General features: G+C 50.3%; 2 protein-coding genes and 1 pseudogene across 4 annotated transcripts in view; 2 read left to right on the top strand and 1 right to left on the bottom strand.

Annotated features, from left to right (window-relative positions):
- The window catches only part of LOC119564795 (IgGFc-binding protein-like), an 86,284-nt gene that overhangs the window by 12,618 nt on the left and 47,654 nt on the right, over positions 1–26,012 (top strand). Inside the window, exons 6-7 of one of the 3 annotated variants that reach the window (XM_037887806.2) lie at positions 183–299; positions 493–1,194. The gene's annotated coding sequence lies outside the window, so the exon portion shown is untranslated. Of the gene's footprint in view, positions 1–182; positions 300–438; positions 1,195–26,012 lie in introns of those variants that run through there. The other 2 variants (XM_037887808.2, XM_037887809.2) reach the window with 2 other exon arrangements.
- Positions 1–26,012, bottom strand: part of LOC102930634 — a 68,831-nt pseudogene that overhangs the window by 42,403 nt on the left and 416 nt on the right.
- On the top strand, positions 9,140–18,111 carry LOC102945548 (adhesion G protein-coupled receptor E4-like). Its single transcript, XM_037887811.2, has 6 exons — positions 9,140–11,475; positions 12,198–12,264; positions 14,408–14,499; positions 16,529–16,697; positions 16,807–16,911; positions 17,702–18,111. Exons 1-6 carry the CDS (start codon positions 11,150–11,152, stop codon positions 17,735–17,737), a joined length of 795 nt encoding a protein of 264 aa, XP_037743739.1. The 5' UTR covers positions 9,140–11,149; the 3' UTR covers positions 17,738–18,111.

Genomic DNA, 26,012 nt, shown 5'->3' with positions numbered 1-26,012 from the left:
ACAGTGACATCTTCATGGGGGCGCAGGCATGATGGATCACAGAAGGTCAGCCAGAGGGGCTCAGGGAAACACAGAGAGATGGAGGTGAGGAGGAAGGGGAAGGGGTGGTGGGATTCAGAGATAGTGGAGCTCCAAACCTGCCTTGCCCTTGCAGCAAGAGGTGTTGCCATTTCCCTCCACAGCTATCGAGACGCTCCTCGTTCCAGCGGCAGGTCGCTGTGATGAGGTCTTCAGGCTGAGAGGTCAGGAGGAGACAATGGACATTCACTGCAATGCCGTCGCCAGAGCAGCCACAGAAGGTACCATCCTGGTGCTTCCCACGCACTCACCCCTTTAGACACCAAACCCCAGCCCTAGTTCTCCCCTTCCTCTCGCCCCACGCTGGCTTGCTTGCCTTTGTTATCCTGACACTAGTGTGGACCTTGTTGGCTGAGCCAGTGTTTCTCAGGCCGTTGAGCTCTGCAGAGCCCTTCATTCCTGGCTGTCCCGCAGCATGAAAACCAACCCATGTGGGGCAGGGAGGAGAGAGAAGCTTTGATGGGCATATGAATTGGTCCAGAGAATGGAAAGATCAGAGATCCGTCGGCCCAACACATGATGTCCTGATGATGAGCCCAGCTAGGCCCCAGGTTGACGTGTGTGACTTCCTGGAATGGAACCAGGATAATATTGACCATTTTTACTCCAATTTTCAGGCCAGTATGACGTAACTGGGACTGGTTCTTAATTCTTTAGCCCCAGGGAAAGCTCCTCACTAACCAACCCCTCTGCCTCTCCTAACCAAGAAAAATTATGGCTTCAGCTCAGTGCCTTTCACCTAGGGCTGTGTACCGAGCTGGATAACGTGCAGTATGGGGGTACGATTTCTTTAGAGCATTAACTAACTGTGCATTAATTGGTCCATATGGACCCTACTAGTTTGCACTAAAGATTCCCTAGTGTGCTTTAATGTACGTTAGTGCACTTTAGGAATCACACTCCCATAGTGCACGCCAGATGTTTCCAACACAGAAGTGCTTCTGTGGAAGAAGAGGGAGGAGGCCACATATTCGAGTGGTTAAAGCTCAAAATGCTAGCCAGGACTCCTGGGTTCTTTTCCCAGCTCTGCCCCAGACTCGCTGTGACCTTTGGCACCTGGCGTGCTCTTTCTTTGTCTCAGTGTCCCTGTCTCTACGATGAGGCATCATTTCATGTTTTCAGATCCTTGGGCTGTTGCTTTTATTTCTTACTCCACCCTGGACTCCATCATTAACACGACATTACTTGATGAGGGAGATCTAATGGCTGATGAGAAAATGAGGAATTTTCACCTGAATTCCGGGGTGGTGAGTGGGGCTATCGGAGATGGGAGGCCCATGAACCTCTCCAAACTTGTGAATTTCACCCTGCGCCATAGACAGGTGAGTGTAGATCCTTTTACTTTGCTGTGTGCCCGGGACTCCAGCTGGTCACTTGAAAGGTGCGTCTCCTGCAGGGCATTTGAGTTCTGCTGCCTTTCTGGACTGAGAAACAGTTATCTGAGAAAGAGAGGGAGCTTCTTCAGTCCTGACGCTGGGGCTGTTTTGATGGAGGACATTACATAGGGTTCACACCAGGCCTGATTATGATTAATCATGTAAAATGCTCAGGAATAACAATTGTGCCTGGCTCACCCCTTAAAGCAGGAATAAATGGAAGGCAATTCCCTATAGCAGTGGTCCCCAAAGTTTTGAGGGTCACACCCCCCCTTACCCCATTCACAGCCCTCCCCCTGAGCCAGGGCCGGGAGCAGGGCCATGGCTCGGGGGCAGGAGGAAAGGACACAGACATGGGTAAGGGGGCCAAGGCTGGGACTGCAGCTGGTGGTGGGTCTGGGTCTGGAAGCAGGGCCAGAGCCGTGGCCAGGAGCTGAGGCTAGGAGCAGGAATGGAGCAGGAGCCAGGCTGCGGTGGGGGCCAGCAGCTGAGTCCATGGCGAGGTGCGGCTCCACTCCCAGCCCCGCCCCTTCCCCCAGCCTGGGCCGGGAATGGAGCTGCAAGAGGCTGGGGCTGGGAGTGGAGCCATGCTGAAGCTGGGGACGGTGCCAGACATGGGGCTGGAAGTCAGGTATGCGACTACTGGTGGGACCAGAGCAGAGCTCAGGATGGGGAGGGGCTGGGTGGTGCTCCCTCTCTGCCCCCCATGGGGGCTGACCCAGGACCTGTCATGTCCCTCCAAAGGGGGGCGCACCCCACAGTTTGTGGACCTCTGCCCTATAGATAGAAGAGTTCAGGGAAACGGCATGAGATGGTGCCGTATTTGACAAAGTAATGAACTTGCTAGAGTGCATGTGGGTATTTGTGGGTGGCTGTGTGAATGCCTTTTAATGGCTCAAATCAAAACTTCACAATCGTGTGTCATAGACCCCACAGTGCCCAGCGTTATGGGAATTATCCCTTTAGCTCTGGGGTCAGGGACTTGTGCTATTGGAGCTGGAGGATCTCGCTTGTATTTCCACTGCCAATGGGAAGTCCCAAATGGCTGTTACGTGCAGCACAATGAGAGCCATGAAGCCGTTGATGATTTCAGGTTTATTATTGTCTATTAGAAACGTGTGACAAAAGAAACAGTATTCTCCCCATGACCCAGTGAGGATGATGATGGTGTTTTGGTTTCCAGGCAAAGAAAGAGGAGGAAGAGGCTCGCTGCGTTCACTGGAAATTCATCGCTGGGAAAGGCACCTGGGCTGAGGGTGGCTGCAGAAGTCTCTAGACAAACAGCACTTACACCATCTACAGCTGTGACCATCTCTCCAGCTTCGCACTCCTGATGGGTCACACCGGAGTGGAGGTATCTCAGTGTCAGAATCAGAACAAAGGGCTGGACTCTGAGCTCCTTACTTGGACAAAATCAGTGGGAATTTTGCCTGAATGACCGCTGAGTAGGAACCTCAGGGTATCATCTGTGGCTATACAGGATGGGTGGGGTTTTGATCTGAGGTGCCTAGAGTAGCCCACACTGAAAATGCCAAGGTCACGGCAGGCTGCAAAAAGGAGAGCAGATTTCCCCAAAACTGCTGGTTAACACTGGAGTTAGAATCACCAACCAGCCACAATCTGTGCTCCAGATCCCCAACACTGGTTACCGAGAAGTTGAAAAAAAGAAATCACACGACCCCCTTTATTGCATTCCAATCTCTGGCTCCCAATCAGGAGATAGGGCCAGTAAAGTGAGAAGTTACTTAAAACTCTATTCACTTAACAAAATGTTCTTCTGATCTCCCAAGGGGCAGCCACATTGCCAGGTCAATATCAGTTTGGCTTCTACCCAAAATACCATGCTGCCAGTCAATCCTTTAATATCTAAAATTAAAGCTTTTTATTATAAATGAAAAGAAAAGAAAGAGAAGAGAGTTGTTAAATGATCAGAGCAATCCGATACATATGACTTCAAGGTCCATATATCAGGTTCTTAGCAGCGTTGGTGAGTTTGCTGGCTTGTAAAGTCCCTCTGGAACACATCCAAAGCTTAGATGGGTCTATCAGACCTTTGTTCAAAGCTTCAGTTTGTCGAGAAGTTACTCCAGAGGTGAGAAGCAGGATTGAAGACAAAATGGAGGTGATGCAGCTGCCTTTTTCTATCCTTTTCCATGTGGCTTGTACTTCCTCTGTCCCAAAGAGAAGATCACAGCACATGGGCATGGAAAGGTACTTGGAGTCCCCTGTTCATAGGCATGTCCCTACATGTCCTGCTGACTCTTGGGCATAGCCCCTGGCTTCTCTCAATGCGTTCATTCTAGAGCTCAGCAATTCTCAAACTTTAGAAACCTGAGGACCCCCATTTTGATTTAAAATTTTTCGCAGACCCCCAACTCCCTGCTCAGCCCCAGGCCCCACCCCCATTCCATTTATTCCCCTAAGGCCCCACCCCACCTCCTCCTGACCCCCGTCCACCCCTGCTCCTCCTCTTCCCTGTGTCTTTCTGCCCCTTCCCCCGAGCGCCCCCCATGCCCATTCCTTCCCCTCCCTCCCAGTGCCTCCTGCATGCTACTGAACAGCTGTTCTCCGGCATGCAGAAGGCACTGGGAGGGAGGTGGAGGACTTGGTCAGCAGGGTCTTCGGACCCCCTGGAGTGGCCTCGCGGACCCCCGTTTGAGAAACGCTGGTATGTTACAGTAATAAAAATGATACCAACAGGATCTTGTAAGAGGGACAAGGCAAATTGCCACGTTTATTGTAAATACAACAAAATATTCCTATATGCAATTTCTATATAGATCCATTCACACACACAGACATTCACATACAGGTTCTACATAAAGGTTGTTATAGTTACCAGCCTAGATGTTGCTTGTGCCAAGTCACTGGCCAGGTGGCCTGGACACGAGAGTGGAGCCGAGTCGTTGTCAGATGCGCATCCAATGCTCCTGAAGGGTGGTCGTAGAACCAGACTCAAAGAACACAGTCCCTGGACCCAATTTTTATAGGTCTCTGGTTCAATACAAGGCTATGGAAGTTGCTTCATCATGCTGAATTTACAATTGAGATGACCATCAATCAGCTCAATCAGCAGGTGGTACATCCATGACGGCTCCATGATGGCTAGGTGTTTTCTTCTTGCTCTTCCTTGATGCGTTTTGGGTGGATTCCGGTTCGCCCTCCGGGGGTCACCCGGTTATCTCCACTTTGCATATTCTTCGGCCCATCGATATCAAGGTTGAAATTCTTAGGATTAGGCTGGCACCATTTACTAACCAATTATTTCCCTGCTTCAGGCTCTCAATTCCATGCACTCATCATTCATTCTTTTACTTAACAACACAATCTATGACTCTTGATTCATTTAACAAGTTTTATCCCACTATCTATTTTTTCCTCTTTGGATACCAAGATTTACATAGGCATGACAAGGGGCCCCTGCGGGGGAAGAGCATCAGGGTGTTGTTTTAAAGAACAGCATTTGTTTCCTCAAAGTTCTTATCACTTTCCAGCACAGACTCTTTGTCCTGTACCGGCCTGAAATAATTAGCACTTTGGCCTTGCATTTGTTACAGAGTGAAATTCAACAGCATGGAACTGATGTTCATACCTTTTTACAATACCTATATACTCTTTTGTCTATCTTTATTTCTACTACTACATAATTATAATTCTATCCTACTTATATAGCTTTGAGGGCGACCCAACAGGTATAGCTGATTACCCTTGATGGGCCATCAAACAAACTGGATAGTGCTGATGCCAATCTGTCTGGGGGTGTCACCCAGAAACACAGCACAGACATATCACACATTTATAACTCACGATGCAAAGATGATACATACATATAAACAAGATGATCATACTTACAAATCGTAACTTTTCGACTGATACTACCTGACATGGCATATCTGGTAAGATTCATTGAAATTTTGTAATATTGTTATACATATAAATGGTCACCCATATTCCATAGAATCATAGAACTGGAAGGGACCTCAAGAAGTTATTTAGTCCAGTCCCCTGCACTCAAGGCAGGACTAAGTATTTTCTAGACCATCCCTGACAGCTGTTAGTCCAACCTGCTCTTAAAAATAATGATGGACATTCCATAACCTCCCTAGACACTTTATTCCAGTGCTTAACCACCCTGACAGTTAGGAAGCTTTTCCTAATGTCCAACCTAAACTGCCCTTGCTGCAATTTAAGCCCATTGCTTCTTCTCCTAGCCTCAGAGGTTAAGAACAATTTTTCTCTCTCCTCCTAGTAACAAACTTTTATGTATTTGAAAACTATTATCATGTCCCTTCTCAGTCTTCTCTTCTCCAGACTGGACAAACCCATTGTTTTCACTCTTCAAGCATAGGTCACGTTTTCTAGACCTTTAATCATTTTTGTTGCTGTTCTCTGGACTTTCTCCAATTTATCTACATCTTTCCTGAAAGGTGGTGCCCAGAACTGGACACAATTTTCCAGTTGAGGCCTAATCACTGCGGAATAGACTGGAACAATTACTTCTCATGTCTTGCTTACCATACTCCTGCTAATACATCCCAGAATGATGTTTGCTTTTTTTGCAACAGCGTTACACTGTTCACTCATATTTAGCTTGTGATCCACTCATGGCTGTTCTTAGGCATACGTAGCTGCATACGTGGCTGTGTAGGGCACCTAAAAATTTGGGGCACTGCTGGGGCTTAGTGTCCACCCTTCTGCCTCTTCCTATCCCTGTTCTGACCCTTCCTGCAGGCTCACACGGCTAGGTGCTGCAGCCTGGTGACTCTACTCTGGAGGGGATCTAGTAACTTAAAAGTGAAAAGAAAAGGAGTACTTGTGGCACCTTAGAGACTACCCAATTTATTTGAGCATAAGCTTTCATGACCTACAGCTCACTTCATCGGATGCATACTGTGGAAAGTATCGAAGATCTTTTTATAAACACAAAGCATGAAAAAATGGGTATTTACCACTACAAAAGGTTTTCTCTCCCCTCACCCCACTCTCCTGCTGGTAATAGCTTATCTAAAGTGATCACTCTCCTTACAATGTGTATGATAATCAAGTTGGGCCATTTCCAGGACAAATCCAGGTTTTCTCCCCCTCCCCCGCCCCCCCTACCCCCCACACAAATCCACTCTCCTGTTGGTAGTAGCTTATCTAAAGGGATCACTCGCCTTACAATGTGCATGATAATCAAGGTGGGCCATTTCCAGCACAAATCCAGGGTTTAACAAGAACGTCTGCGGGGCGGGGGCGGGGGGGGTAGGAAAAAACAAGGGGAAATAGGTTACCTTGCATAATGACTTAGCCACTCCCAGTCTCTATTCAAGCCCAAATTAATAGTATCCAATTTGCAAATGAATTCCAATTCAGCAGTTTCTCGCTGGAGTCTGGATTTGAAGTTTTTTTGCTTTAAGATAGCAACTTTCATGTCTGTAATCGCGTGACCAGAGAGATTGAAGTGTTCTCCGACTGGTTTATGAATGTTATAATTCTTGACATCTGATTTGTGTCCATTTATTCTTTTACGTAGAGACTGTCCAATTTGACCAATGTACATGGCAGAGGGGCATTGCTGGCACATGATGGCATATATCACATTGGTGGATGTGCAGGTGAACGAGCCTCTGATAGTGTGGCTGATGTTGTTAGGCCCTGTGATGGTGTCCCCTGAATAGATATCTGGGCACAGTTGGCAACGGGCTTTGTTGCAAGGACAGGTTCCTGGGTTAGTGGTTCTGTTGTGTGGTATGTGGTTGCTGGTGAGTATTTTCTTCAGGTTGGTGGGCTGTCTGTAGGCAAGGACTGACCTGTCTCCCAAGATTTGTGAGAGTCTTTGGTCATCCTTCAGGTTAGGTTGTAGATCTTTAATAATGCGTTGGAGGGGTTTTAGTTGGGGGCTGAAGGTGATGGCTAGTGGCGTTCTGTTATTTCCTTTGTTAGGCCTGTCCTGTAGTAGGTGACTTCTGGGAACTCTTCTGGCTCTATCAATCTGTTTCTTCACTTCCGCAGGTTGGTATTGTAGTTGTAAGAATGCTTGATAGAGATCTTGTAGGTGTTTGTCTCTGTCTAAGGGGTTGGAGCAAATGCGGTTGTATCGCAGAGCTTGGCTGTAGACGATGGATCGTGTGGTGTGGTCAGGGTGAAAGCTGGAGGCATGTAGGTAGGAATAGCGGTCAGTAGGTTTCCGATATAGGGTGGTGTTTATGTGACCATCGTTTATTAGCACTGTAGTGTCCAGGAAGTGGATCTCTTGTGTGGACTGGATCAGGCTGAAGTTGATGGTGGGATGGAAATTGTTGAAATCATGGTGGAATTCCTCAAGGGCTTCTTTTCCATGGGTCCAGATGATGAAGATGTCATCAATATAACGCAAGTAGAGTAGGGGCGTTAGGGGACGAGAGCTGAGGAAGCGTTGTTTTAAGTCAGCCATAAAAATGTTGGCATACTGTGGGGCCATGCGGGTACCCATAGCAGTGCCGCTGATCTGAAGGTATACATTGTCCCCAAATGTAAAATAGTTATGGGTAAGGACAAAGTCACAAAGTTCAGCCACCAGGTTAGCCGTGACATTATCGGGGATAGTGTTCTTGATGGCTTGTAGTCCATCTTTGTGTAGAATGTTGGTGTAGAGGGCTTCTACATCCATAGTGGCCAGGATGGTGTTATCAGGAAGATCACCGATGGACTGTAGTTTCCTCAGGAAGTCAGTGGTGTCTCGAAGGTAGCTGGGAGTGCTGGTAGCATAGGGCCTGAGGAGGGAGTCTACATAGCCAGACAATCCAGCTGTCAGGATGCCAATGCCTGAGATGATGGGGCGCCCAGGATTTCCAGGTTTATGGATCTTGGGTCGTAGATAAAATATCCCAGGTCGGGCTTCCAGGGGTGTGTCTGTGCGAATTTGATCTTGTGCTTTTTCAGGAAGTTTCTTGAGCAAATGCTGTAGATGCTTTTGGTAACTCTCAGTGGGATCAGAGGTTAATGGCTTGTAGAAAGTGGTGTTGGAGAGCTGCCGAGCAGCCTCTTGTTCGTATTCCGACCTATTCATGATGACAACAGCACCTCCTTTGTCAGCCTTTTTGATTATGATGTCAGAGTTGTTTCTGAGGCTGTGGATGGCATTGTGTCCTGCACGGCTGAGGTTGTGGGACAAGTGATGCTGCTTTTCCACAATTTCAGCCCGTGCACGTCGGCGGAAGCACTCTATGTAGAAGTCCAGTCTGTTGTCTCGACCTTCAGGAGGAGTCCACCTAGAATCCTTCTTTTTGTAGTGTTGGTAGTGAGGTCTCTGTGGATTAGTATGTTGTTCAGAGGTATTTTGGAAATGTTCCTTGAGTCGGAGATGTCAAAAATCGGATTCTAGGTCACCACAGAACTGTATCATGTTCGTGGGGGTGGAGGGGCAGAAGGACAGGCCCCGAGCTAGGACAGCTGCTTCTGCTGGGCTAAGAGTATAGTTGGATAGGTTAACAATATTGCTGGGTGGGTTGAGGGAACCATTGCTGTGGCCCCTTGTGGCATGTAGTAGTTTAGAAAGTTTAGTGTCCTTTTTCTTTTCTAGAGAAGCAAAGTGTGTGTTGTAAATGGCTTGTCTAGTTTTAGTAAAGTCCAGCCACGAGGAAGTTTGTGTGGAAGGTTGGTTTTTTATGAGAGTATCCATTTTTGAGAGCTCATTCTTAATCTTTCCCTGTTTGCTGTAGAGGATGTTGGTCAGGTGGTTCCGCAGTTTCTTTGAGAGCGTGTGGCACAAGCTGTCAGCATAGTCTGTGTGGTATGTAGATTTTAATGGATTTTTTACCTTCAGTCCTTTTGGTACGATGTCCATCTGTTTGCATTTGGAAAGGAAGATGATGTCTGCCCTTATCTGTACTACTTTTTTCATGCAGTTGATAGATTTCCACTCCATACGGCTAAATGCAGTGCCTTGAATAATGACAGGTTTCAGAGTAACAGCCGTGTTAGTCTGTATTCGCAAAAAGAAAAGGAATACTTGTGGCACCTTAGAGACTAACCAATTTATTTGAGCATAAGCTTTAGTGAGCTATCGCTCACTTCATCGGATGCATACTCTGGAAAGTACAGAAGATGTTTTTATACACACAAACCATGTATACCCGGAAGGTTTGCAAGTAAACAGAGCCATTTACAGGTGATTGATTCTGAAGTACCCTTAATGACTTTCACTTGACATGTGTACATCAGTGATACAAGTTTATATCTTATTCTCCTAACTCCAAACATAGAAATACATGCAAACAAATGCGATGAACACACTCAGTATATCCTAAGCTTTGTAATGATACCTTACAAGAGACCTTTTGCATAAAGCATATTTCAGAAACATCATAGTTACACTCATGAGCATATTTTCATAAACCATTATGGAGTGTAACGTCACGCGCACATTCTGCTTAGGGAGAGGGTATGGGGGTCTCTGTGGGGAACTGTGACTCTCCACTTCCGTGAGGCAGGCCGGGTGGCTCAGTATCCTTGCTGCCTCGTCCTTCTCCCCCCACCCACAGCTTGACTGTGGACCACGGATAACTAATCTCTGGGAACGATTTTCCAACCAGTTATGTACCCACCTAAAAGTGGCTCCATCTAGGTTGTATTTGCCTAGTTTGTTTATGGGAAGTCTCAGAAGCCTTAGGGCTTGTCTACACTGGCAATTTACGGCGCTGAAACTTTCTTGCTCAGGGGTGTGAAAAAACACCCCCTGGAACACAGCAAGTTTCAGCGCTATAAAGCGCCAGTGAAACAGTGCACCAGGTAGCTACGCCTCTCGTGGAGGTGGGTTTTTCAAAGTGCTGGGAGAACTCTCTCCCAGCGCTCTGCTGCGACGACGCAAGCCACGGTAAAGCGCCGCGATGGCAGCACTTTAGCATTGCCAGTGTAGACGAGCCCTTACTAAAGTCGTCACCTACGTGGGACTGACCTTCTCCCTGCTGTGCCTCCTCCTCGCCATCCTCACCTTCCTCCTTTGCTGCTCCATCCGCAATGTCAGCACCTCCCTCCACCTGCAGCTCTGCCTCTGCCTCTTCCTGGCCGACCTGCTCTTCCTCACCGCGGTGACCCGCACCCGCACTCTTCTATATCACCCACTTTTATTCTTGGTTTAAAATTGAGCTGTGTCCAGATCCTCTGTCAGCATTTCTAAAGCTCCCCTCACTCCAGCACCTTTCTATACCCTCAGCTGGACGGTAACATTTATTCCATGCTCTTTAGTCCCGCAGAAATAATTATTTACTCCCCTCCAAAAGAAATCTCTCTGGGTGAAACCAGTCCCTCCCTTTCCCTTGTGGGCTCCATCCTTCATCAGCCAAAGGAACCTCGATTTCCAGAGTCACAGTCCCCTGCCTGTCCTCTCTGCCCCCACACTGATGGGCAGATGCAAGGCACCCATATCTTGAAGCAGATACAGAGAAGAGAACCGACACCCTCCAGGTCTCTCCCTATTATGAGGACCGGGAACTTGTTTATGTCCCTGCTCCCTATCCTAGGATTCCTCACAGTATCCAACAATTTCCACGATTCATTTGGGAACTACAACCCCCAGAAACCATCTTTTCTGAGTGGAGATCAGGACCGGCCTGGTCTCTGAATGATTGAAAGGGCCAGCCAGCTTGCCCTTAGACAAGCCCTCGTAGACTGAAGAACGTATTTTCTCTGGGAGAGAGCCGTAACTGGAGAGATGTGTTAATAAAGAGCCCTATATGATCCTCACAGAAGTCCCCCCACCTCCAAATTCAGTGTTTCCCTTCCCAGAAGCAGTGTCCCAGAGCTCTCTCTCCTCCTGTCCTCAGGTGGCGTGTGCTGTCATTGCTGGCTTCCTACACTACCTCTTCCTGGCCGGCTTCACCTGGATGTTCCTGGAGGGGCTGCACCTCTTCCTCACCGTCCGGAATCTGAAGGTCGTGAATTACACCAGCGCCAGCCGGTTCAAGAAGAGATTTATGTACCCGTTCGGCTACGGATTCCCCGCCCTGGTGGTGGCTATTTCTGCAGCGGTGAATCCTGGAGGCTACAGAACTTCCAACCAGTAAGTGCAGTGCCCATCCCGAAGGGGAGCTGGGATCTGGCTTCCATGCAGGTGTTCGGCTCACCCCAGGTCTGACTTGAACCCAGATTTCCCTGCTCACCCTGCCTGGGAGCTGACTGTGATACTGAGCTGCCCTGAGCGCTGTAGTTGAGTTGCCCACCTGTCAGACATCTACACACTCCTCGCCCCACTGATGATGCGGAAGAACAAGCCAGAAAGATCCCAGCTTGACTTCCAGGTCCCAGGCTGGGTTTGTGGCATTGGTGGGTAGGAAACAAACGCACCTTCTTACTGTGGGCAAATCCCTGATGATCCCCTCTCTCAAGTGAGCGACTCCACTAAAACAGGGCATGGCAGGTTCTAGACACCCCAGGCTAGATCCTCAGCTGGTGTAAATCAGGGTAGCGTCACTTCCTTCAGTGCAGCTAGGCAAATGTACGTCTGCTGCATGTCTGGCCCTCCCTCAATACTGCGCCCAACCACCAGAAAGGGTCATTTGAGGAGGTGGAAGAGGAGGTGGTGGCTGAAAGCAGGAGATGCTGAGGTAGATGGGGAGGGCTGTTAGCCTGCAGCCCGCAGGAGAGTCGGCCATGTCACAGGCTGGCTGAGATCCATCTTACTTTTGAGAGCCAGCTGCCCTGTGACACCCTCTCTCTGCCCGCGGTGCTGAAAAAGGGTCGTAATCCCATTAAAGTCACCTTCTTCTTGCTCCCTGCCTGTAGCTGCTGGCTCAGCCTGGAGAGAGGATTTCATTGGAGCTTCCTGGGACCAGTCTGTGTCATAATCCTGGTGGGTACCTCACAGAACCATAGGGCCCCATTCTCCTCTCACCTCTGCGACCCTGTGGAGTCCCGTGGAGCCAAGAGAGGAATATCTCCCAGAGAATTTAAGATGAAAGAGTCCTAGAAGATCCCATTTCATTCCTCCCTCTTTGGCCAGTGCAGGATTTCCCACTAACAGAATAGCCTACGTTCTATGGAGGCAGTCAGGGCGAATGGGTCGGGCACTGGGTTGTGAGTCAGGGGACCTGACTCTGTCATTGGCCTGCTGTGTTAACTTGGGAAGTAGCTTCCCCTCGCTGTACCTCTGTTTCTCCTCCCACCCTTTGTCTGTCTTGGTCATAGGGACCGAAATAAATAGCGGATGCTCAGCACCCACTGGCAGCCAGCTCCCCACTGCTGGAGGCCATGCCGATCAACTCCTCCCCCTCCATCCCAGCGCCTCCCGCAGTCAGCTGTTCTGTGGTGTGCAGGACGCGTGGTGGGGGAGGGGGCGGAACTGGGTGGGAAGAGGTGGGGTGGGGGTGGGAAGAGGCAGGTGTCACGGAGTCCCCGGGCGATGCTCTGGAACTGCTCCCTACGAAGCCAGTCAGGAGTCTGGGGAAGTCTCCTTTCTGGGAGCAGCCTGTCTTCAGGACACACAGCCCACACAGCTTCCACCTTCCTGGGTCTGACCTCGGAGCATTCAGCATCCTCTGCCCCTCCGTGCGCTTCCCACAGCGAGTCCGCCCAGGCGGGGTCCTGGGGAAGCCAGAGGGTCCTGCACCCCAACTTCGCAGTCAGACAGGACTCTCAGCCAGCCAGTAAAACAGAGGTTTATTAGATGACAGGAACATAGTCTAAACAGAGCTTGTAGGTGCAGAGAACAGGACCCCTCAGCTGTGTCCATTTTGGGGGGCAGTGAACCAGACAACTACGTCTGCACTTCACTCCATGTCCCCAGCCAGCCCCAAACTCAATCTCTCTCCAGCCCCTCTTCCTCTGGGCTTTGTCCCTTTCCCGGGCCAGGAGGTCACCTGATGTCTTTGTCTCCGACCCTTTAGCTCTCACCTTGCAGGGGGGAAGGGCCCAGGCCACCGATTGCCAGGAAACAGGGTGTTGGCCATTCTCTGTGTCCAGACACCTGCACACACCTGCCCTCTAGGGCTCTGCAACGATCATACACCCTTACCCCACCACCTAGATACTTAAGAACTGCATAGGAGAAACTGAGGCAACCCCACAATATTCAGAGGAAACATTAAGAACAGTACCGCTTTGTCACATCTCTCCCCCCTTCGAGACTGAACTGAGCGGGGTCACTTTAGCCGGTGACCTGGGGAAGTTCGAACCCACCAACGTTCCCATAGACGCCCCAGCATCTCTTGGAGAAGGAGTGGGGTGGGGGCGGGGCTTGGGGTGGGGTGGGGGGTTGAGTGGCCCAGAGGAAGCCGGTCCCTGTGGTCTTGCCTAGTTATTTTGCAAACAAATGCTCCAGGACAGGGGCTGCCCCTTTCTAGGTGTGAGTACAGAACCCAGTGCCATCTCAGTTGGAGCCTCTAGGTGCTACCACAATATGATTAATTATAATATGTCATTACTCATGCAATGCTGCCATGGAAGCAAGTGGGACCTCTGCCGGAATGAGGATAGTTTTGTCCCGTGCCTTGTCCAGCCTGGCTGGTAAATAACCCAAGTGATGGGGGAAGGGAAGGTGGCTGCAGCGTGGGGAGTTTGGGGAAGGAAGCGAACGTATTGTAAGAGATAAAGGTAGCAAATGTCCTTGCAGATTCCTCCCCATCTCAGGCAGCGAGTTAAGAATTAATTTCAGTCTCAGAATTGAAGGGAATCCTCTATAGACGGGACCTAGAAGCTTTGGGCCAAATCACACAGCTCTAAATCTGGAATCAGTGGAGTCACTCCAGATTCAGATAAGAGCAGAATGTGGCCCTCTGGCTGTATGATCACATGTGATGCATTGCAGCCCTGCCTTTGCCAACTGTTCCCTGCATGGCCTGGGACCAAGATCTGGTAGCGAATGGTATATGACCCACCTTGAGGAGCAGTCACTGGTCTGCAGCAGTCTGATCCCATAGGATTGTTCTGTGCCTCTGGCAGAGAGACTGGCCTTGGCTAGCATGTTTTACAAGGAATATTTCATGCTGTTTCCACAGATAAATTTAACATTTTTTATTGTAACCCTCTGGATCCTGAGAGACAAACTCTCCTCCCTGAATGAAGATGTGTCCACTCTGAAAGACACCAGGTAGGACAGCACTATATCTACTAGAACAGGGGAGGGCAAACTTTTTGGCTCGAGGGCCACATCCGGGTGGGGAAATTGCATGCAGGGCCATGAAAGTAGGGCTGGGACAGAGGTTGGGGTGTGGGAGGGAGCGCAGGGTGTGGGAGGAGGTTTGGTGTGCAGGAAGGGGCTCAGGGCAAGGGGTTGGGGTGGAGGAGGGGTGTGAGGTGTACGATGGGGCTCAGGTCAGGGGGTTGGGGTGCAGGAGGGAGTGCAGAGTGGGGGAAAGGGCTCAGGGCAGGGGTGCAGGGAGGGGTCCGGAGTGCGGGAGGGGGCTCAGGAAAGGGCGTCGAGATTTGGGTTACAGGAGGGGTTCGGTGTGCAGGCTCTGGCCCGGCTCCACTTACTAGGAATGGCTCCGGGGTGGCAGCGGGGCTCAGGCAGGCTCCCTGCCTGCCTGCCCTGGCCCTGCGCCGCTCCCGGAAGTGGCCGGCACCAAGTCCCTGCGGCCCCTGGAGGGGAGGAGGCAGAGGGCACCGTGCGCTGCCCTCGTCTGTGGGTACTTCCCCCAAAGCTCCCATTGGCCATGGTTCCTTGTTCCTGGCCAATGGGAGCTGCAGGGGGGCGGGGGGCAGGGGTAGAGGAGCGGAGCCCTCTCCTCTCCCCTTCCCCCAGGGGCTGCAGGGATGTGGTGCTGGCTGCTTCTGGGAGTGGTGCGGGGCCCACGGCACCACAGGGGTGACAATTCGCAGGCCAGATCCAAAGCCCTGATGAGCCAGATCTGGCTCGCGGGCCGTAGTTTGCCCACCCCTGTACTAGAAGGGTCCAGTGAGCCTCCTGTATGGGAATTCCTGTGGGATTCCCCACAGAGTGCTGCTAGAATACAGCTGAGCACATGCCACTGTAGGGTTTCCAGGTTATCTTGGTGACCTTCTGCTTGATGAGAGAGTAACAGTCTCACTGTCCAAAGAGCTGATAAACCCTAACTCACATCAGCAGTCCCTTACTCATGAGTCCTAAAGTTGTCCATGGGACCATCTGCCAAAATAAGGACAATTTGCATGAATAAGGGTATGCTGGATCGGACCTTAAATTAGACACACCACAGCCAGGGCGGCAAAGGAAGGGTCAGGTTAGGAGAGAGGAGAGGTCTACGGCAGAAAAGGATCATCATGGGAATTACTTTTCTGCCATGTGTATCATCTTCGTCCCTGGATGGATTTTGAGATGACAGTTGCAGTCTGTTCCGAAGCCTGCTGAAGTCAGTGGAAGTATTGGTACGGAAGAGACCTCTAGATCAGTGAGGCTCTTGCAGTAAGCCATGTGGCACATTCAGACTGTGGCATGCAAATTGTCTTTCAATTGGCTCATTATGAAATCTGTTTGTTAGGGAGGACCAAGATGAGGGCCGCCAGCTGGGAGTGCTGGGTGGAGACATGAGAGGGGCCAAAGATTTTGGAACCAGTTCAGAATGTTGAGGCTTCAGAAAGCCATGGTGTTACTGCCCGTGCGTAGTGCTGTGTAAGGAGAAATGCAAGTCTGTGCTGATAGTGAGAGCTGGGCCATGTGCTACTTAGGGAGGAAACGCATCTCTTTTCCCTGTGGCTGTGGATACTGTCGAGGTAAAGTGCCATCCATTGAGGAGGAAGGCAAGTGTGGCTTACTGTTGCTCTGTAACAACCCCTCTGTCTATCTATGGACCAACATAAATGGGTTCCTGAGAGCCCAATATCCTGTTCCCTCTTGATTGTCACATTGCCAGGGCCTGATGTGAAGGGATTAAAAACAAAACCGTAATGAGAGGTTGAACCATTTGCTTTGGAAGAGCCACCTGTGGGAGGTTAAGGTGTGTGTGGGGGGGGAGATGGTTGGGCACAATATTGTATTTTGGATTCATAGGCGTAAGTTGCCGTTGTGTTCATCTTGACAGTACCCCTAAGTCACAGTAAAGCAGGTGCCAGCTGTTTCGTCCCACACTGCCCGCAGCCCCCTGACTCAGTCACTCACCAGAGGGTCACTATAAAGGGATCTCTCCTCTGCCTTTGTCCAGACTACTGACTTTTAAAGCTATCGCCCAGCTATTCATTCTGGGCTGCACATGGAGTCTTGGTCTCTTCCAAGTCGGCTCAGCAAAAATGATCATGGCGTATTTATTCACCATTGTCAACAGCCTGCAGGGAGCCTTCATCTTCCTGGTGCACTGTCTCCTCAATCGCCAGGTAACGCCCATGGCGCGTCATCAGCCACCCAGTGACTTCACGGGACTAGCAGTGGCCTGTCTGAGGGTGTTAGTTACATGATGTAGTGACCATGTCCCTTATTCTCCAGGTGAGAGAGGAGTACAGGAGATGGATTAAAGGCACAAGAAAACCCAGCCCCATAAGTCAAACGTTCAGTCCGTCTGTGTCCACTGTCGCTACCGACACCAAGGTGGTAAGAGATCCTCTATTCTGTTCCAATACCAGCATCCAAAAGTCGCATCCATCTGGGTCTGTCAGAGCTGCTGAGATACCTTGTCCCCTTAGTGACACATGTTTGTTTTAACCCATCTGAGAACGGCATTGGGAGTCTTAGTGAAATTCAATTGCATCCAAATCAAGGGGGAATCCCAGGTCTCCTAGAACCCAGCACAGAACTCCTCTTTTCTTGCGCACCTCCACGTTCCGTTCCCTTTGCTTCTTTGCAAGCTCCATGCATCACTCGCTGTGGAATGGGCTGGGATACAAATTCAGGTAATTATCCAATTGGGGAAGTTTGCAAACCAAAACCTGGGTGGAAATCTTCCCAGTGCAGATGGGCCGGGCCAACGAAGAGTTAGCACTGGATGAAATTTCCTCTGGCTCCGTTACCTCTACTGGGAAAGGATCCAGAAGCTTTGACTGGAGTGAAAAGTGGAGACTTATACCTGGGAAAATCTCCCTGCTCCAGTCCCAGCATGAGACGCCACAACCTTTGTCTGGAAGTACACATTTCTGGTTTATTTAGAGCAGCCTCTATTAAGTGCTACTTTATGGCTTACCTGTGCATGGGTTGGGGAAGGGAGCCGGCTTTGTCTACACTTGTTTAGTTATTTTCCTGCACGTGATGTCACTTCAGTGGAGGCTGGCTGAATTTTTGCAGACTCTGCACTATTCCTGAATGAGGACCCAGTCCTGATCCCATTGAAGTTGCCTGGAGTTTTCCCATGGGATTGGCACTCAATGTATATTTGTTTTGCTGGCAGGTGAGTTGCGGAGAGCCTTCCACTTCATCTCTGTGAAATAATCATCTCTCCAACCAATGATGTTTATCATACAGCCGGCTTTGCTGTGCCAGTGGGGCAGTTGCCGGTTCTTCATCCCAACTACATACAAAACCTGGAAGGGGAAGCGGGATTGGACAAAATCCTCTCTCTAATCCAAATCCAAAACTCCTACTGAATTCAAAGGCCACCCTAGGCTTTTAGCTGCGTGTGTCTCCCAGATTTAAAGGGCCAGATCCCAGGTCAGAGAGCAGTTATTTCTTAGGGAAAGCACAACATGTGGGGGAGTTGGGGGGTGGGAGGCGATTTGCAGAGCCCTTGCGTGCTGTGTGTGTGAGCTAGCTCTGCTGTTTCACTGTAATGTGTAAATAATAAAATAACCTGCTTATGGACCTTGGTTGCTTGTTTGGTTTGAGAGTTTGCTATCAGGTTCTGCCTGTCCTGGAAACCTAGGACCCAATTCTAATGCCTCTTTATGCCAATCTGGCTTAAAGGTGTAAAGGGGCTTTAAAGTGGGCACAAATGGCCCTGTGATTAGCTCTCGTGGGCAGGAGTCCTTCCTGGCTGCTGTAGAGCTGGCATAAAATCTCTCCATTAGCCCTGCTCCCAGCCCCTGGCATGGGGGTTTTGACTGGTGGGGTGGAGGTGCTGCTGAGGGCATGGCTGAAGCACATTGCTTCATGGCTATTGTCTGCTTCCCAAGGCCCCAAGGACCCTTGGAAATGCATGAGTTTACACCAGCTGAGGACCTGGCCTGTAACCGAGTTTCAGCTTCAGCACTGTCACTGCACCATTAAATGCTCTTGACGTTACCTAGCGATTGAGGAGACACTGCACCCAGGAAGATGAAGGCTCCCTGCAGGCTGTTGACGATGGGGACTGCTGGGCCGACTTGGAGGAGACCAAAGCTCCATGTGGAGCCCAGAAGGAAGAACTGGGCAATAGCTTTAAAGGTCAGTAACCTGGATACAGGCAGATGGAGAGATCCCGTTACAAGAACCCTATGGAGAGCAATTGGGTCAGGAGGATCTGGGCAGAGTGGCGTGGAGCTACCAGCCCCTGCTTCCTGTGTGGGACAGGGCTACTGTCAATGAGAAGACAGTGGGAATTTGTTCCCATGGATCCTAGATATGCTGTTCCCCTCCTGTAATCCCTCACACCCTCCGCATGCCAAGGACCTTCCAGACCAAGGCATTTGACCCTCTAGGGTTGCTTTGTTGCCTTCTCAGCTATGGTCTCTGAGAGTGGACATATCTGCGCCGAGGGAGGAGAGTCTGTTTCTCAAGATCCACAGGGTCGGGGCTAAGAACGTCACATTTATCTGTGGAAACAGCTGAAAATATTTCTTGTGAAACGTTCATCCGGGGCCAATGACTCGAGCTGAGGCAGAGAACGATCCCAGGGGACAGATCTGAACACTGCAGAACCAGGGACCATTGATCCCCTCTTCTGTAACATCCTCTGGCAGCTCTCGGTCCCTCCCCATGCACAGAGCTGATGGCACAGCCAGGGCTGAGATGGATCAATGGGATCATAGAGGACAGATTCTGCTTAGAGTTAAAAATGAAGTGACTCCAGCGGGCTCAGTTTACACCAGCATAACTGAGAGCAGGATCTGAATCAGAGTTTCCAGCGCCTGTCTTTAGGCTCTTCCCTGCCACTTTTAGGCTGCAACTAATCTTCCCTTCCCGGGATCTGGGAAGAAACCGAATGGACTTCTGTCATCTTCACTCCATCCAATGTAGATCCTTTCCCCCACCAAACACTTGCATGGTGCAGCCCCTCCCTTCCTCATTCCTTGGGTCAGTAACTGGACTAGACCAAACTCTTGCTGTCCACAAGGTAAGCTCCCACTGGTTTCTGGGATTATGGCACAGACTGGACCCAGGAAGCTCCAATGAAAGGCTCTCTACAGGCTGAGCCAGCAGGTACAGGCAGGGAGGAAGAAGAAGAAGCACATTATCCCAGCTGAGTGACATTAATATGAGTATATTACCCGTTTTCAGCCACTGGAGCAGAGATGGGGTGTGACGGGTTGGGTCACAGAAACCCCTTTGGGAACTGCCACCTGATGTGCTGGGACTACCTCTGAGCCCATTTTCCCTGGCATCTTGGGACTTCAGTGCCTTGCCTGGTTGTGCCAGACACACTAGCCTGCTACAAACACAGACCCAGGTCCAAACCGCGTCCCCCAAAAGCTGCAGGCTTTACTGAAAACAGCTTAATAAGTGCTCCTGTCTCCAATACCCAGATACCCAGTTCCCAATGGGATCCAAATCCCAAATAAATCCGTTTTACTCCGTACAAAGCTTATACAGGGTAAACTCATAAATTGTTCGCCCTCTATAACACTGATAGAGAGAGATGCACAGCTGTATGCCCTCCCAAGTATTAATACATACTCTGGGTTAATTAATAAGTAAAAAGTGATTTTATTAAATATAAAAAGTAGGATTAAGTGGTTCCAAGTAATGACAGACAGAACAAAGTGAATTACCAAGCAAAATAAAACAAAAACACACAAGTATAAGCCTAATACAGTAGGAATCTAAATGCAGGTAAATCTCACTCTCAGAGATGTTCCAATAAGCTTCTTTGACAGACTAGACTCCTTCCTAGTCTGGGTCCAGCAATCACTCACACCCCTGTAGTTACTGTCCTTTGTTCCAGTTTCTTTCAGGCGATCTCTTTGGGGTGGAGAAGCTCTCTCTTGAGCCAGATGAAGACAAACTGGAGGGGTTTCCAAGGGTCTTACATAGTCTCTCTTATGGGTGGAAACCCCTTGTGTTTTACTATGCAGAATCACAGCTACAAGATGGAGTATTGGAGTCACATGGGTAAGTCACATGTCCATGCATGACTCAGTTCTTTGCAGGCTGATACCATTGACTGCATGTTAGTTTGAACGTTCCCAGGAAACTCGGCTGTGGATTGGCGTCTTTCAATGTTCATTGTTAGTTAAGTACTCCTAATTACTTGAATAACCACTTCACACTACGTTGACCACATCTATTTTATGTTCTTCCTACAGCAAACACTTTAAATACAAGCGTAGAGCCAACGCTCATAACTTCTTACATAAAAATGATACATGCATACGAATAGGAAGAATATATTCAGTAGAACATAGCCTTTGCAAAGATATGTTACATGGCATATGTAGCAAAAAACATATTCCAGTAATGTCATATATACATTCATAAGCATATTTACAGAGCATTTTTGGGCGTAATGTCACATGGGGATTGTGTCCTGAAACAAAAAATGGATTAGACTGAAAACCTTGAACACAGTCCCAGAGCCAGGTGTGGGCCCCAGTTATACCAGTGTAAATCCAAAGACACTCCATAAGAATCCATGGAGTTAATCCTGATTTACACAGGTGTAAACACTCAGAGCTCAGATACCATGGTGATGGGTGTGGAATAAGAACCTGGGGGCATAGAGAGAGATTAAAGAGACAGAGATGTGAGCAAGTCTGGCTTGCTGGTGCCAACAGAGTGTGCAGATTACTCTCTCTCTGGCAGATGCATGTAGTATTGATGGAGAGCCAGAGACTCAGCTGATGTAAATCGGCTTTGCTGCATTGAAAGCAGCGGAGCTACCTGTTTTATACCATCCAAGGATATCGCCGGGAGTGTCTAGAAGAAGCCAAACCCTTTTTAGTGGAAGTTCCACATGTTAGAGGAGGGAGAAGGGAGAGGGGATCCTAAGGGCTTTGTACACAGGAAGAAAGTTGTTGGTTTCCTATCCACCAGCACCACAAACCCAGCCTGGGACCTAGGAGTCCAGTTAGGATCATTAGTGGGGTGAGGTCTGTAGATGTATGGCAGTTGGGCAACTCATCTATAGCACTCCGGGCAGCTTAGTGTCACTGGGGAGAGTGTGCATTTACTGTCAGGGAGTTCCGTAGCCATCTGGGTTGAATGCTGCAGAAATGGCCACCACCAGGCTGAGAATCTATAGCTGAACGGGTACATGAATCTCTTCTTGAACCGGCTGGCACTGGTGTAATTCATGACCTTCAGGTTCCCGATGGTGAGGAAGGAGGTGCAGCCCCTCCAGGAACATCCAGGTGAAGCAGGCCAGGAAGAGGTAGTGTAGGAAGTCAGCAATGACAGCACATGCCACCAGGGGGAGATAGAGAACCCAGGGACACTGCAGTGGGGAAGGGAAATGCTGAGTATGGGGGAGACCTGTCAGGGGGTCAGAGTGGGATTCTTGTTAGCACAGATCTCCAGTTATAGTGTTCCGTGACCCAGAGACGGCAGGTTCCTCGGTCTATGGAGGGTCCTATGGCTGCACATTGCTGATGCAGGAAGGGAGCAGGGATTAGTGGTTAGAGCAGGGGAGCAGGGCTCAGGGGATCCTGGTTCTGTTCCCAGCCCTGCCACAGATTCCCTGGGATAGTGGGCAAAAGTCTCCCTATGCCTCAATTCCTCTTCTGTGACATAGGCAGAGAACTGGCCAAACTCCTGGGGATGGGGAGACTGAGGCCACTGTGCCCAGTTTGAAGGGGCTTAACACGGGGTGGAAACATCCCCCCGGGAATCCCCTCTGTGTCCTGCACAGCCAGATCCCAGGGAGCTCAAAGGGGTTCAAAGCCACACACCCCCACCCTGCTGCAAGTGGAGAAACAGAGCAGGGGAGAATCAGGCCGTACACGACTGCGGGTGCGGGTCACCACAGTGAGGAAGAGCAGGTAGGCCAGGAAGAGGCAGAGGTAGAGCTGCAGGTGGAGAGAGGTGCTGACTGTGATGGGGCAAGGCCAGCTGGCTATAGGAAAGTAGTGGGAGAAAGATATATTAGCCCCAGCCTAAACAAATCCCTGTTACCAGGGTAAGCAAATGGCAGTTGCTCCAGATCGAAAGCAGGTAAGATAGCTAGGTTGATTGGGACACCTGAAGCCAATCAGGGGCTGGCTGAAACTAGTTAAAAGCCTCCCAGTCAGGTGGGGGCGCATGTGTCAGGAGCTGTAGGAGGAAGCTGCGCTGCTGGAGAAATGGAGCAGTACAAACGCTATCAGGCACAAGGAAGGAGGCCGTGAAATAAGCATGATGTAGATATAGAGGAAGTGGGGGCTGCTGTGGGGTAGTGGCCACGGGAATCTTACTTGTCCTGTTTCCAAAAAGTCAGCTACCAAGAGCTGCTACTATCAGGAGCCTGGAGTAGAGGGTGGGCCCAGGCTTCCCCATCCCTTCCCTGACTAATCACTGAGACTGGGAGACAACAGAGACTGTGTGAGGGAGTGTAGCTTCTCCTCCCCTTCCTTGTTGGCTTATGATGCAAATGGCTCAGTAGGCTGTGACCCTTGCCTCTAGAGGGAGAAGGGCTATGTAGAGGGTCACAGTGAGCCTCTGAGGCTACCGAAATCCGCCAGGAAGCACAGGACGCACTGAGACAGGTCAGAGCTTTGCTACATGACATTGTGGATGGAGCGGCACAGGAGGAAGGTGAGGATGGCGAGGAGGAGGCACAGCAGGGAGAGGGTCAGTTCCACATAGGAGACGATGGTCAGTGGGGAACTCTCCTGTAACACAGCAAAGGGAGAATCACCAGTGAGCCCAGCCCAGCCCCCTAAGCCCTGACATCCTGAGGTTCCTACTCAGACCTTACCCCAGGAAAGGGTCCAGCCCTCTGAGCTGAGTCTGAGATTGAGATACCTGCAGTGTTGTGGGACCCATAAGGAGAGCGAAGCTGGAGAGATGGTCACAGCTGCAGGTGATGTGAGTGCTGTTTGTGTGCAGAGCGGTGCAGCCGGCTGGAGACTAGGTTCCTTTCCCAGCGATGAATTTCCAGTGGATGCAGAGAGCCTCTTCCTTGGCTGTCTTTGCCTGGAAACACAATAGCATCATCCTCATGACATCAGAGAGATAATGTTGTTTCTGTTATTGTGTGTCTATATCCCACGCAGTAACAAACCCAAGGCCACGTAGTGCCCCACGGTTCTCCCCACGCAGCACCCAGTGCCCATGGGTAATTTGATGATGACAGGGGAGAGAGAACTCCCATCCCAGAGCTCTAAAAGCAAAGGCCCTGCTACTTGAGAGCCCTTGTTAGCTAGCAGACTACAGGGCACGTGGCACATGGCCAAGCCTTTCTCCTTCCATCCAGCAGAGGGCAGTGGTACAACTCCCCCTCCAAGCTGATTTCTGTATCAAAGAAAGCACTGTTTCATGCTGATTCCCTGAACCACATAAGCTATAGGAAGCTGCTTTCTCATTAGTTTGGATCGGGGTGATCCAGGCAGAGCTGTTACCCTGGAGCACTTTCCACGATGAATCATAACCCAGTGTGACACGGTGCAAACCCTCATAACCTCCCCCAGTAAAACAGCTCCAGTGCATGAGGAATAAGGAGGTCTCTCCACTTCTCAGACACAGTGGGAGCCCAGAAAGGCAGCACAATCCAAAGGCTCAGCACGTGAGCCCCAGACAGGGAGCAAAGTGAGGGGATCCCCACACCTCTCTCTGGTGCAGGGTCAAGTTCACAGGTCTGGAGAGGTGAAGGGGTCTCCCATCTCCGATGGCCCCACTCACCACCCTGGAGTTCAGCTGAACATTCCTCAGCTTCTCACCAGCTGGTAGATTCCCCTCACTGAGAAATGTCTTCTTAATGATGGAGTCTGGGGTGGAATAAGTAATACAAGCAACAGCCGTGAAACCTGTTGGAACAGGAGATGATACCCGTTCTGGACATAGGGATGCTGAAGTTGAAGAAAGAGCCAGCCAGGTGCAGCTAACAGGGGAATTTCAGAGAGCATAGCTGCAGAGCCTATGGTTGGAGCTAGAGGGACTTGGTGAGCTGTTCAGTGGTGGTTTGTCTCCATGTAGCTGGAATTGGGGTCCCTGGAGAGGTCGGGTGAGAGAAGTCTGTTCTTGTCTCTGTGGGGGGCAGAAGAACCACCAACATCTGGAAGCTGAAGCCAGACAAAATGAAACTGGAAATCAGACACCACAGCGAGAGCAGTTAACCATTGGAACAAACTCCCAAGGGAAGGAGTGGATTCTCCACCCCATGCTGTCTTCAAATCCAGACCGACTGCCCTTCTGGAAGGCACCAGGCAATTTAGACAAGCACAAGTTATTGGGCTCAATTCACGGAGCCAGTTCTATGCAGAAGGTCAGACCAGATGATCCAATGGTTCCTTCTGGCCTTAAACTCTATGAGACACCCAATGACCAGTGAGACTGTGGCAGAAATGGGTATCGAACTCAGGAGTCCTGCCTAATCACTGGAGCAGGCTACCTCCCCCGTCTGAGGCCAGAGAAACATTCCATCTTGGAAACATTAAGCTGCAGGAAGCCGAGGCAAAAACATGACTTTTCTCAGTGAAGACAAGCAGAGGAGTTGGCCAGGGAGGAGCTTTCCCTGGTGCTGGAGGATTGGGGAGCAGTATCAGGACTTGTCTACACTGCAAGTTACTGTGCTGCAAGCGAGGTGGAGAATCTATGGCGCACCAGCTTGCTGCGCAATAACATCCCTTGCAGGCACTGCTGTAGCACGCTGAACTGCAGCAATGCTGACAGGGGATTTTACTGACCCGCAAGCTGGTACGCTGAAGGTTCACAACCTGGCTTGCAGCGCAGCATCTTGCCATGTAGACAAACTCTCAGTTAGGTCGTATGAGCCTGAAAGTGGGAGTTGAGGGGAAATGTTATTCTGGTTTCCACCCAGGGAGATGCTCATCTCCAGCCTGGGGTTTAGCTGGGCTAAGAATCCCCTCCCCTTTCCATTCGCTGGGTCCACTTCATACCACAGAGGCCCTCTGCTGAGCCGTCTCCCCTCGGAGCCCCCACCTCCGTGAGACAAGCAGAAATGAAGGTGTCTGCACAGTCCCATGGCCAACAGCCTGAGAACCACTGGCACAGTCAGCAAGGTCCCCACTCGTGCTGGAGCCAGAGACGAGGCTCCTGGCCTGGGGATCCACGGGGACAGAGCAAGGATAGAACCAGGACGGGGGTTGTGTGCCTGGGAATCGCTCCCCTGGATGGTACCTTGTGTGGTTGCCATGGTGACTGTATCACAGGGAATGTCCATCGTCTCCTCCTGAGCTCTCAGCCTGAGGCCCCGCTGTCTGCACTGCAGTTCCCTGTGACACGCGAGTCTCAGTACCTGGTGGGAGGGAGGGGGAGAGGAAGTGACAGAGCTTCCCACTGTGAAACCACTTCCCCAGGAATCTGTCCATTCTCGCCCAGATCCTTACCCCTCTCCCACTCTGCCTGGGATGTGACGGTCTTCTGGGTTCTTCCCTGTTGGGGAAGGGGATGGTTTGGGGCTCCCCCTCTCTGCC

The sequence above is a fragment of the Chelonia mydas genome, chromosome 20 (genome assembly GCF_015237465.2).
Source record: "Chelonia mydas isolate rCheMyd1 chromosome 20, rCheMyd1.pri.v2, whole genome shotgun sequence".
Taxonomy (NCBI): domain Eukaryota; kingdom Metazoa; phylum Chordata; order Testudines; family Cheloniidae; genus Chelonia; species Chelonia mydas.
Note: the sequence above shows the minus strand (reverse complement) of the source record. Positions and strands in the feature narration are given on the sequence as shown.

Coding starts and splice junctions, on each gene's coding strand:
- LOC102945548 (XM_037887811.2), top strand. CDS start 11,150: ATGATCCTCACAGAAGTCCCCCCACCTCCAAATTCAGTGTTTCCCTTC. Junction 12,265..14,407: donor CAGTCTGTGTCATAATCCTG/GTGGGTACCTCA, acceptor CTGTTTCCACAG/ATAAATTTAACATTTTTTAT. Junction 16,912..17,701: donor TCGCTACCGACACCAAGGTG/GTAAGAGATCCT, acceptor TTTTGCTGGCAG/GTGAGTTGCGGAGAGCCTTC.